The 13645-nt window shown below is 47.7% G+C and overlaps 1 protein-coding gene across 3 annotated transcripts in view; it reads right to left on the bottom strand.

The window, feature by feature from the left end:
- The window catches only part of LOC123755716 (NFU1 iron-sulfur cluster scaffold homolog, mitochondrial), a 102606-nt gene that overhangs the window by 10775 nt on the left and 78186 nt on the right, over positions 1–13645 (bottom strand). For all 3 annotated transcript variants that reach the window (XM_069300042.1, XM_045738456.2, XM_045738455.2), the window contains one exon: positions 5818–5904. In XM_069300042.1, coding sequence (XP_069156143.1) covers positions 5818–5904 — 87 coding nt within the window. The remainder of the gene's footprint in view (positions 1–5817; positions 5905–13645) is intronic.

Genomic DNA, 13645 nt, shown 5'->3' with positions numbered 1-13645 from the left:
GACAAAGAGCTGAAATCTCTTGAAACCTTGCAAAATGAAGCTATGCGTCTCATCCTTGGGGCTCCAAAGTCCACGAGAATAGTTAACATGAGAGCAGAGTTAAAATTACCTACCATAAGTGAGAGAATCTTGTCTATTAGCACAGTTTTCGGCGTGAAGGCATTGAGTAGATCTAGACAACACATGAAGTTTCAAGCTAAACTTTCTAATATGCTACACTCACCTGAGGTCTATAGAAGAAGAACGAAATCTGATTATGTATATTGGTTCTACAAGGTAGCCAACTCCATCAAAATATTAAATATGTACCCAACTCGACTAATGATTAATCAGCCAATTACTCCATGGGATAACTGGGATCTATCAGTTGATTTTGTAAATGCGCCCAAGAAAGATAGTGTGCACACTACATTGTTAAAACAGTTAACACTGAAAAGCATCACTGAAAGTACTCAGAGTATGGGTAACGATGTTTATCAGTGCTATACCGACGGCTCTGTAGAAGAAGGTGGACGATGTACCGGATGTGCATGTAACATATTTGAACAATCTTCTCTCGTACATACAGCAATGAAGCGCGTCAATGACTGGGCAAGTACAACTCAAACCGAACTTGCAGGCATATACCTTGCCACTGAATTTTTAAAAGACAAAGGCAGTGGACTTATATACTGTGACTCGCAGAGTGCACTCCTGGCATTGAACGCACATAGTAGTGACACCCAGAAAATAGTCAGTGATATTCGAATGAATGTTTTAGCTGCCAAAGAAAACAGATTTGAGATTAAATTCCTATGGATACCATCACATGTTGGCATCTCAAGGCATGACACTGTTGATATGCTTGCTAAGTCAGCTTGCAGAAAACCAGTGGTAGAAATTGATATGGGTGTTTCATTAGCAGTGACAAAGAGAATACTTAAACAAATATCTAATGAAAATCTCACCGACCTAACAAATTCTCAAAGACCTGAAAGTTGTAGCATTAAATATTATGATAGATATCGTGAGGAGACATTCACATATGGGACTAATAGAACAAGAACCCGGCAATGTGATGTTATAGTGGCCAGAATACGCCTGGGATATAGACGTATCTGGCAGCTTTCTCAAAACCCAAATGTCGAGTACACAATGTGTCAACTTTGTGAAAGAGAAAACATGCACTCTCTTGAACATTATATTGTAGAATGTCCCATACTGACTGACTTTCGCCCTCCTGGGCTAAGGTATGCTGAACTCTGTAGTTACTATATGAGTACTGGAACACTTGATGATATATTGGACTTGTATCCAAAATTGACCATGTAATGTATCAATCATACAATGTATGTATGTGATGTAACTATATAACCTGAGCTTGTAAAAGCACCTTCATCACCTTCAGTGATTAAGTGCTTAATTGCACACTAGTTTCTTTATCAGCTACCTCACCCTGTCAGGGTAAATGAGACAAATGTATGTGAATGCATGTATGTGTGTATATATGTATGTGTATGTGTGTGTGTGTGTGTATGTATATGTATGGGTATAAAGCAAATATGGAAGCTGATCAGAATTACATTTCACCTTTGTGAATGTACATTAATGACACTATGTAAAAGACACAATACTTTATGTAGGGCGTACGTAAATCTGTGTATCTTTGTATTTACGTATGTAGGTTAGCTTAGCATTTTAAAAGCACCGAATCACCTTCTGTGGTTGAGTGTTCAATAAACCCTTGAACTGTATGTTTAACACTTCTCTAACCCTGTCCATGGAGGACAGAAGAAAATGTATATATGCTGATTAGCATTGTAAATGTGTGGCCACGTCTGTGGTAGAAAATAATAATAATAATAAAAAAAAAAAAAAAAAAAAAAAAAAAAAAAAAAAAAAAAAAAGAAAGAAAGCCTGCCTGCTACCCTTCCTCCCTCTCTGCCAGCCTGCCTGCCAGCCTCCCTCCCTCCCTCTCTGCCAGCCTGCCTGCTACCCTCCCTCCCTCTCTGCCAGACTGCCTGCCAGCCTCCCTCTGCCAGCCTCCCTCCCTCCCTCTGTGCCAGCCTGCCTGCTACCCTCCCTTCCTCTGTGCCAGACTGCCTGCCAGCCTCCCTCTCTGCCAGCCTGCCTGCCTGCCAGCCTCCCTCCCTCCCTCTCTGCCAGCCTGCCTGCTACCCTCCCTTCCTCTGTGCCAGACTGCCTGCCAGCCTCCCTCTCTGCCAGCCTGCCTGCTACCCTCCCTCCCTCTCTGCCAGCCTGCCTGCCAGCCTCCCTCCCTCCCTCTCTGCCAGCGACCGGCTCCTCTCTGGGAGCCGGTCGGCCGAGCGGACAGCACGCTGGACTTGTGATCCTGTGGTCCTGGGTTCGATCCCAGGCGCCGGCGAGAAACAATGGGGCAGAGTTTCTTACACCCTATGCCCCGGGGGCCAGGTGTAGAAATCCACACGGGGATTTCTATAGGCCATTGCTCTTCGTGCCTCTCTGAGGGGGGGCCAGGTTCTAGCTCGTAGTCCCTGGTAGGCAAGAACTCCATGCACATTGATGCCAGAAAGCTAATATATCCATATTAGCCTGGATAGCTCTGGGAAGTCGACGGGGCTACCCTTAGAAAAAAACTGCCCAAAAATCACAAAGCCCAAGCAGGGGCAAACAGTCCCAGAAACGAGAAGGCCCCAGGGCAGAGCTGTCCTCCACCCCTGAAGAAAAGGCAGCAAGAAGGGGGTCTACCAGGAAAACCCAGAAGCCTTGGCAGGAGGAGCAGGCTCGAATGCCTTCATCCTCATTCTGGATGGGGTAGCCCCTGAAGCAGCCCAAGTTTCATTACCAACTAAACCCCGCTCCAACTCTGAAACCCTCAGATGTCTGGGAGCTCAGAGCAGGGGGAGGGGAGGGAAGAGTAGAAACAACAACAGAGGGAAGAATAAGGGAGCACGGACGGAACCAATGTCGAAGCGACTAACACCCCCAAGCCTGGATCCCTACAACCAAAATGGGGCAGCCTTGGGACATCCACGTGGGCAACCAACCTAGCTCGCTGCACCAGCCTAAACCTAGCATGCAACGCGGATGCCACCTGTACCTGAATATCAATGTCATCAGAATGGGTAAATTGGAGAACAAGCAAAGAACACGATTCGCCAGACTCTGGGTCGAAGGTGTTGGTGACCAACACGCAGCATTAATGATACTTTTGACCCGGAGTCTTGCGAGACGTGTTCTCTGCTCACGTCATATAAGCCGTTAAATTGAGTGGATACTGTACACAAAGCGGGGCAGCCTCGGGGCGTCTGGGGAAGCGACAACCCGAGCGCGTTGCAACAACCTAAACCTACATTACAATGCACGAGCTGCCTGCACCTGAAGTAAGCCATCAGCAGACTGGGTGAAATGAGTCACGAACAAGCAACACAACTTGCAGGACTCGGGGTCGAATGTGTCACCGACCCAACAGACAGCATGACGGAGGCAAAAACAATGAGAATCACCCTGAGACAAAGGGACAGAGTAACCCTCAAACTCGCACACAGCGAGAGGGGACGCAAGGGTCTCCTCCATCGGACCCGAGAGCCCCCACGGGGTTTCCTAGGGCCTCTAGACTGGGTCTGCTAAGGGTTATCCCAGGCAGGGCACTGCTGACCAGCATCCCAAACTACCAAGCAAACTGTTAAAAGCTGAACCCACGGGACGTGTCCACTCGCGAGGGCGAAGCAAGGGGTGCCACCACATAAACAACCCTAATATAAGGGGAAGAAAAAACACAAGGCAGACCCCCCCACCAGGCAAAAAGAAAAGATAAACCACACAAGTGGACAACGTACCCAGAGGGAAAAGAGCCGGCCGCTGTCATAGGTGAAAACTAGCTACGCAGTACCCTGCGCCCCACCAGTGCAATAACTACCACTTACCCCAACGTAAACAAGGGAGGAAAACCCCAAACACTCGGGGCGGCCAAACGCCAAGCAGCGAAAAGCCAACAGAGGTAGACCCAAGGTGACTTGTGGAAGGCAACCCCAAGCCCCAAGGGCAGTACTTACAGGGCACTCAGGGAAGGTGACCCTAAGCACATGCAGCCCGAGTACCTGAGAATACTACTCCCAGTTCACACGACCACCGTAAGAGCAGCACTGAAAACAAGTCACAGCACTGAGACAAGACTGGAGCTGAAGCCACACGACCGTGCACTATCCCATCAGCCAGGGAACTGGGCCAGGGATCGCCAGCTCGGGGGTCTGGAGCTCCCCCTTCCCCCTTCCCCCTCCCCCCTCCGAGGGAGGTGTGGCGCTGCGCAGACATGCGGTGCGGCTCGTGTGATGTCATGCTTGTTTGTTTGTTTTTCTTGGGGAGTTCTGTCCACTCGTTTGTCGATTTTCGTTGTTAACCAGAATAGGGGTTTGTTTTGTGGCGCTTACCTTTCTGGGTGCCTGTCCTGGTCGATGGCAGATATAGAATGCTCCAAAACACATGTGCATTTCTATGGGCCATTGCTCCCCGTGCCTTTGTGAGGGGGCCAGGTTCTGGCTCGTGGTCTCCAGTAGGCCTAGAACTCCACCCACATCGACTGATGCAAAATAGTTAGGATATCCATATTAGCCATGGATAGCTCCGGGGAGCTGTAGGGGCTCCCCCCAGAAACAGTGAAGGTCACCCTGAGAGAAGGGGACCGAATAACCCTCAAACTTGCACGAAGCGAGGGGGGACTTCGGGGTCACATCCATCAGATCTACGTGCCCCCAGGGGTTTCCCAGGGCCCTGAGCACTTAACGAGACACGCCCAGGTAACCCCAGGCAGGGTACTGCTAACCGGCACCCAAATCTACCAAGCAAACTCACTAAAGCTGCACCCCAGGGACGTGTACATTCACGGGGACCTAGCAGGGGGCACCACCAGAGAAGAACCGTAATAGGTCAAGCACAAGTGGGCAAAAAGCAGGGCAGATTCCCCCACAAGGCAAAAAAGAAAAAGAAAACCCCGCAAGAGGACAGCGTACCCTAGAGGAACAGAGCCGGCTGCTATAATCGGTGAAAACAAGCTACGCAGCACCCCGGTCCCCGAACCAGTGCAAACTACCTCTTACCCTAAGGTATACAGTACAAGGGAGACAGAACACCCAAGTACCCAAAGGACGGCCAAAAAAACAAGCAGTAAAACGGCCAGCAGAGACAGGACCCAAGAACTTGTGGAAGGTAACCCCAAGCCCCAAGAGCAGTACTTACAGGGCACCTAGGGAAGGGAAACCCTAGGTGCATGCATCCTGAGTACTGGAGAATAACTCCTGACTCTCACACCCCTAGAAGACAGCCACCACACTCAAAAGCATAGTGCTGAAACTATGTCTGGAGCCAGAGCACACGACCGTAGCTTCTAGCATCAGCCTAAGAACTAAAGGGTGGATAGGCAGCGTGAGGGGTCTGGGGATCCCCCTTCCCCCTTCCAGGGAGGGGGAGCTGCACAGACAGCGGCACGGTGACGTGTGACATCATGATTGTTTGGTTGTTTCTTTTAGGGAAGTTCTCCACTTGTTCGGCTTTTGGTAGCAACATTTTCACCAGAATAGGGGTTTGTTTTGGGATGCTTACCTTTCTGGGGTGCCTGACCCAGTCGATGGCAGACAGAATGCTTCCAACCACATGGGGGTTTCTATAGGTCATTGCTCCCCTTGCCTCTTCTGATAGGACCAGGTTCTGGCTCGTGGTCCCCAGTAGGCCCAGTGAACTCCATACACATGACTGATGCCAAAGTCTGATTTTAGCACATCAGCCTAGCAAGCTCCGGGGAGCCGAAGGGGCTCCCCTCTGAAAAAACAAAAACAGAATGCACATAAGTATTGTACTCACCTCTGGGATGTAAAACTGGAGCATATTCTGAACACCATTCTTAAGGGTAACGACAGATGAAGGGCATCCAGTACAAGAACCCATCATCTGAAAATAAAAATAAATATAGAGTAGTAACTTGATACCTTATTGCAACCAATCAAGCAAGGTATTCCCAAATTTCTAATGTCAGGCAAATTTCACAATATGAAATTTTTTTTATATTGCCCTCCTGTATACATCTCTCTCTCTTACATTATTGGATTTAAGAGTCAGGGGAGGTTTTAGCTTGGGGTGTAGCTTGGCAAATTCGGGGGTTGGTCCTTCCTTCAAGAGTAATTACCTAAATGTAGTTACAGGATGAGAGCTATGCTCGTGGTGTCCTGTCTTCACAGTATTCTTTGTCGTATAACGTTTTGAAACTACTGAGGGTTTTGGCCTCTTCCACCTTCTCACTTAGCTTGTTCCAACCGTTTACCACTCTGTTTGCAAAAGAAAACCTTCTAATGTTTTTTTGGCACATTTGTTTCCTTAGCTTGAACCTGTGTCCTCTTGTTCATGAATTTGCTGGTTTCAGGAATTCCTCTTTGTCCATTTCGTCAATTCCTGTTAGTATTTTGTAAGTGGTGATCATATCACCTCTTTTTCTTCTATCTTCTAGTTTTGGCATAGTGTGTCAAGGCAGTTGAGCCCTCTAGTTCTGCCATGGTTTTGAAGTTTTCCTATTCACACCAGCATGCTTCTTCCATGCATTCTGTTTGGGAGGATGCTTTTCTTTCCCAAGCATTGGGCTCGGACTTTATCTCTCCCAAGCATTGGACTTGGACTTTGCCTCTGCCTGGTCGAGGACCGGGCCGCAGGGACTCTAACACTTTTCCGTTCCCACCGCACGCTCCCTAAACTACCTCAAGATGTGCTGAGGTTGGCTGTGAGCGTGTGGCCATACTCAAATATGTATACTCTTTTAAGTTTTCTCACCTCAATTTTCGTCTTACTGCATTAATTTTGGTATCTTTTTGTTCGCAATAGAATTTCCTACAGGGATATATACATATGAAGTCCAAAAATCTGGCATGCCACCCACACCAAACTCACAAATCGGTCAAGGGTTACTTGTGAGCGCGCAATACCACCAAAATGTGTCTACTCTTTGTGTGATTCTCACCTCAATTCTTGTCCTACGTCATTCAATACAGTATCAATTTGTTCACAAAAGAATTCACTACAGGGGAATATGCGTATAAAGTCCAAAATCCAAGTGCTCGTCCCCCCTCCCCCCAGTAAAGGTGAAAGTCAGCCAGCGTTAGCTGTGAGCAAGCACGCATGTGCACACCCGCTACACCTGCACACAAATGTGTATAATCCTCGTAGTTTGATAATGTCAATTTTCTTGTTAGGCCATTCATTTTGGTATCAATTTATTCGCAATAGAATTTTCTACAGGGAAAAAGGCTGTACTTACCACTCAATGATGTTTGTAGACCATGAGTTAAGAATTAGGCTGAACCACTCCACCTGCTCCAGGAAACAGTTTCCTGAAGTTGCTCTACCGATGTTTTATAGGTGAAGTGGATGGTGGATAAGCATTATTGCTTATCCACCCAGTATTTCTTCTTGCGATGATACAAGCCGGAGCAAGGTGCCACATCACATGACTTGTACTTATATTTGGTGTCCTTCTGGATGTGAAATACCGAATGGTTCAATTTGCTGATCAGATGTTCTGGTTTATCAACAATACAAGGGTTTCTCCTAGCAGCAGCACTAGAAGGAATAATCTAACTCTCAACTTCTGAGTTAGATGATGAACTGTCATGTTGAGGTTAACACTTTCGAACCTATGGCATGCGCGCCTCCAACTTAGAGGTCACGCGCCCGGCGTGCGGGTAAGTGAGTGGCGACACCCAATGTGTATACTCGTTTCAGTTTTCTTACCTTAATTCTCGTGCTATTTCGTTAGTTTTGGTACCATTGTGTTCACAACAGAATTCCCTACAGGTGTATATGCATAAAATGTCCAAAAGCCTGGTGTGACTCCCAACAGCAAAGCCTAAAATCGGCAAAAGTTACCGGTGAGCGTGCAAAATCACTAAAATGTGTATACTCGTTTTCTCATCTTAATTCTTGTGCTACATCGTTCGTTTTGGTATCATTGTGTTCGCAATTAAATTCCCTACAGGTGTATATGCATATAATGTCCAAAAGCCTGGCGACACTACCCGCAGTAAACCCTAAATTTATCCATGAACAAGCACCAATTTGCACACCACAACCTAATGTGTATACTTGTTCAGTTTGATAACATCAATTTTCGTGTTACATCGCTCGTTTTGGTATAAAATTCTTTGCAATATAAAGGCACGTATTTTAAAACTAGTCCCATAATAATAGAGCAATAACTGGAATTTTAACAAATATTTTAATTTTGGTCGCTAATCATCACAAAATTATTTATATCTTTCCAGTGTTCTGACATAAATTTTCGTGTTACATCTTTCATTTTGGTATCAAATTGTTCGTAATCTAAAGGCACCCATTTTAAAACTAGTCCCAAAATAATAGCACAATAAATAGAATTTTAACAAATATTTTAAAATTTTGACCAAAAACGTACAGTACAACCTTGATTCAATGTACCCCGATTCAACGAATCTCTGGCTAGTTCGCACACTTTTCAGGCCGGATTTACTCACCCGGTTCGACGAACAATGGTTGGCCGAAGCGGGGATGTTCGGATTTGCTTACGATGTCCAGACAGAGTTCACAGGCTGGTGGAAAACTTTCCCATTCTATCACAGATTACAATTAACACTTTGGCGTACCCCGTGCGCCACCCCTCAACTGTGTGATATGGGTCCCAGGGTGTCACAGGAGCGCGCGTAAATTCTGAAAAGTGTATACTCTCTTCAACTTTGTCACCTTAATTCTCGTCCTACGAGATTAAATTTTGTATCATTGTGTTCGCAATAGAATTCTCTACAGCACTAAATGCATATAAACTCCAAAAGCCCGGCTAATTACCCGCAGCAAACAGAGAAAGTGCGAACGAGTTATGCCCAGGAGCGCGCAAACGCGATAAAATGTTTTCACTATTTTCACTCTGGTCACCTCAATTTTTGTCCTAGGTCTTTCATTTTGGTCTCAATGGGTTCGCAATAGAATTCTCTAGAGGAACATTAGCATATAAAATAAAAAACCTGGTCACGCTCCAACCACCGACGAGTTGAAGACGGGCCACGCGTTAGCCAAAAGTGAGCGCTCAGACGCCTTCCAGCTACACTCCCAATTCCCGCCCTTTTCAAGCCTTTCTTTCGCAATTTTCTTCCTGGAAGGGCCTTGTTCATGATCACTATCCATCGTGGAGTAAGCGTAGATAGTTTCTAAAGCCGCAGTAAGAAATATAGCCAAGGAAAATAGCCGAAATGTTCACACGTTTGAGATGCGAGGGGGAGGCGACATTGGTCACAACAGTGGAGCGAAAACAATGGGCCCACGGTGTGTGCCAAGCCGCCTGAGGGCCACGAGGCTCAACAAAGAAAATGGGAAGACATCGGCGCGCATTTTAAAACCATTAAAAAAAAAAATCGGATAAAAACCTGATTTTTGGCGATTATTTAAAGTGGATGACGCAATGCTGCGTCATCCCCGGCATTACCGACAGTAAACGGATGACGCAATGCTGCGTCATGCCCGGGCGAAAGTGTTAATAATTCTCTCATATGACAAGTTGGACCACACAAGTGGACCACAAGTGGTCCACAAGCTTACGATTTTGGGACAGAGTTCAGAGTGGTGGAAAACTTTCTCATTCTATCACAGATTACAATTAATAATTCCTTCATAAGACAAGCTGGATCACACAAGTGAACCATATGAACCAAACACCAGCCAGAATGGTCCAACCAAACACCAGCCAGAGTGATCCACACAAGTGAACAACTGAGTTTCCATGATTTTCGTTCACTGATTTGGGGCACACGTATCTTTGAACATTAATTTAAAGGATGACGCGTGATTACCTAGCTACCTGTGGTAAAATCTTCTTATAGACATTTCCTGTGATGAAACAAGATGAGTGAGGGTGGACAGATAAGAGAATACTATACTGTAAACCTCACTTTACAGTGAGGTTTCACTCACTTTCGTCTGTGTGTCGTCATAGTTCAGTGACCCATGACTATTGAAAGTTTCATATTAATAAATAATTTCTAAAACCAGTGTTTTAATAGCTTTTTACTATCCTAATTAAACTAAACTAAATAAAACCGAAAACATACTGTAATATGATAGACATCTGCTATTTGAGAAATTACTGTATGTTATTGGAACAACTCCAGCGTGAGTGGACGGGTCTAATCCCTGTACACACAGCACCATGCTAGTTTCATCCCTCCCTCCCTCCCTCCCTCCTTCCCTCTCTCCATCCCTCCCTCTCTCCATCCCTCCCTCTCTCCATCCCTCCCTCCCCCCGTCTCTCCATCCCTCTATCCATCCCCTCCCTCCCTCCCTCCCTCTCCAGCCCTCCCTCGCTCTCTCAAATCTCTCCCTACCTCGCTCTCTCCATCCCTCCCTCGCTCTCTCCAGCCCTCCCTCGCTCTCTCCAACCCTCCCTCCCTCTCTCCCTCACTCTCCATCCCTCCCTCCCTCCCCATCCATCCCTCCCTCTCTCTCTCCATCCCCCCCTCCCTCTCTCTCCCCTTTCCTCCCTCCCTCCCTCCCTCTCTCCATCCATCCCTTTTCTCCCTCCATTCATCCAGAATTTAAGAAACAAATCAAGTTAAAAAAAAAAGTTAACTGGGTCAATGAGTTAGGGTTAGTGAGTGGGTCCCTTCACAACCACCGACACACCTCCCCCCCCCCCCACCACCCCTACAGCCCATACACACACACACTCTGCTCAACTCAACCTCCATCCCTCCCTCAAATCATCCATCCTTCCATCCCTCCCTCCATCCATCCTTCCATCAATCCATCTCCATCCTCTCCTTCCCTGGCTCCCTCCCAGCCTCTGCCTACCTGCCTACCTGCCTGCCTGCCTGCCTGCCTGCCTGCCTGCCTCCCTCCCTCCCACGCTCTGCCTGCCTCCCTCCATGCCTGTCTCCCTCCGTGCTTCCTTGCCTCTCCCTCCCAAGCTTTGCCTGCCTGCCTCCCTCCCAAGCTCTGCCTGCCTGCCTCCCTCCTAAGCTCTGCCTGCCTGCCTCCCTCCCAAGCTCTGCCTGCCTGCCTCCCTCCCAAGCTCTGCCTGCCTGCCTCCCTCCCAAGCTCTACCTGCCTGTCTCCCTCCCTCCCAGCCTCTGCCTGCCTCCCTCCCACGCTCTGCCTGCCTCCTTGCCTCTCCCTCCCAACCTCTGCCTGCCTGCCTCCCTCCCAAGGTCTGCCTTCCTGCCTCCCTTCCTGCCTGCCTCCCTCCCTCCCAAACTCTGCCTGCCTGCCTCCCTCCCTCCCAAGCTCTGCCTGCCTGTCTCCCACCCTCCCAGCCTCTGCCTGCCTCCCTCCCATGCTCTGCCTGCCTCCTTGCCTCTTCCTCCCAACCTCTGCCTGCCTGCCTGCCTCCCTCCCAAGCTCTGCCTGCCTGTCTCCCTCCCAAGCTCTGCCTGCCTGTCTCCCTCCCAAGCTCTGCCTGCCTGTCTCCCTCCCAAGCTCTGCCTGCCTGCCTTCCTCCCTGCCTGCCTGCCTACATTTCAGCCTCTCCCTGCCTGCCTGCCTGCCCATCCACCCACCAGTCAGCCATCACTGACACAATGAGTGCATTTGGAGCCGACATGGTGCACGGATGTTCCTTGATTGTGCTGATATGTCCAACAAAGTCGCAGAATGAACACTCCAGCCTCTTGACAAATCGAAATATAGTGTTAAAATTAAAGTTGCCATAATTTTAGTGTACAATAGTTTTCAAAAACTTTTTTGTAGTTCTCAACATACAGCAGAACTACTCAATACAGTGTTAACGGCATAATACACTGCACTATGTATTTACTGTACAGCATTCACAACTCCATGAGACTTCGAGATGAACATAACTCCAACAATAAGGTAAATAACAAATGTAACACAGTATTTGTTACTAGAGTAATAATATATAGGTAAAGTATATAATATGATAATGCATTTTTATTGTCTACAAGAAAAAAAAGAGACACTGACGCATACGCCTCCTAAAGGTCACCCCTTACAACGAATCCAACGCTCCAACGAACTGGGGTCGGTCCCATATAGTACGTAGAATCGAGGTTGTACTGTATTTACAATCTTTCAAGTGTTCTGACATCAAGTTTCGTGTTACATCTTTCACTTTGATATCAAATTGTGAGCACTCTACAGGCACTTATTTTGAAACTATTCCGAAGTCGATCAGATAAAAAATGAATTTTATACAAATATTTTTGTACTGAACGCGAGCACAGTCCACGGCTTGGATTCAAGAGAAAAAAACCAGCGTTGAATGTAATGAAACGCCATTTTCTGGGTGAGCCCTGGAGGCTCCCTGGAGCTTATTGGGCTAATGTATGTTATGTTTTCCTTTTGTTTTATGTATGTTATGTTATGTTATGTTTGTATGTTATGTATGTTATGTTATGTAGACCATGACATTAGCTAAGGAGTTCAGACCTACCAGGGACCAGCGCTAGAACCTGGCCCCTTCAGAGAGGTTTCAGGGAGCAATGGCCCTGGAAAACCCCCTTGTGGTTGGGGTTTTCCTTATCTGCCATCGACCAGGGTTAGGCACCCAGAAAGGTAGGCGTAACAAAACAAACCCCATATGGTAAAAAACTAATACAAAAAATTGTACAGAGAGGTAGAAACTCCCTACAATCCCAAGGAAACAAGCAAACATCACACTTTACTGCGGCGCCGATCGTCCACACAGTCCTCCCCGCCCCGAGAAGGGGAGGGAGGAGCCCCAGACCTTACCGCACCAGCTGCCTAGCATCAGTTCGTAAGCTAATGTCAACCGGGATAGACGCTTCTCTGGCCTCAGTTGCCTAGGTGGTGTTTGCCTTGTGTGGAGTTCACTGCCGTGTGTTGTGTTGTGCGGTGGCCAGGTGTTCCTTATCAGTACCAGGGCTGCATGCACTTAGGGGCTTCCTTCCCTAAGCGCCCTGTGAGTACTGCCCCTGCATGACAGGGTTATCCTCCCTGGGGCGTTCGGGAACCGTTCCCGTAGAAGTTCTTGCTGCTCGGTATTTGCCTCGCCCTTGGGGCCAGCTGGGGCTTGGGGCCCTTGTTTGGCCCTGGGTAGGGATTGGTATTGTGCTGGTTAGGGTGTCAAGGTGTTGCGCGACCTGCCTCCTAAGCGGTGACCGGTTCCTATTGCCTCTGGAGACGGTATACTTTTGCGGGGGTTTTCTTTTGTTTTCATTTTCATTTGCCTGGTGGGGGTCTGCCTAGTGTAGCTATAGTTCCACTGGTGGTGTTTGGTGGCCCTCTGCTAGGCAACTGTGATTGTACATGTCGCAGGGGTTTTCAGTGTTGTCCTCTAACCCCCTTGTTATTTTTGGGTTTCTTAACCGGTTAGCAACACCTTGCCTGGACTTCCCGTAGTTGATACCCTACAAGTCCTGGAAACCCCCCGTCAGGGCTCGGTGGACCATTGAATGTGTCTTCCGGGTTCCATCCCGTCTTTTACGGGTTCGTTGGTTGTTGTGCCCTTGTCTCCGGGTGACATTCGCGACTTTTACCTCCGTCATGTTGCCTGTTGGGTCACTGACACCTTGACTCAGAGTCTTGCAAGAGAGATTCTCTGCTTGTTCTCCAGTACTCTCCTGAGGTTATTAATGTTCAGAGTACAGGCAGCATCCGTGTTGCAAGCTAGGTTAGGTTGCTGCAACACACTAGGTTGGTTTCCCAC

The sequence above is a fragment of the Procambarus clarkii genome, chromosome 43 (genome assembly GCF_040958095.1).
Source record: "Procambarus clarkii isolate CNS0578487 chromosome 43, FALCON_Pclarkii_2.0, whole genome shotgun sequence".
Lineage (NCBI taxonomy): Eukaryota > Metazoa > Arthropoda > Malacostraca > Decapoda > Cambaridae > Procambarus > Procambarus clarkii.
Note: the sequence above shows the minus strand (reverse complement) of the source record. Positions and strands in the feature narration are given on the sequence as shown.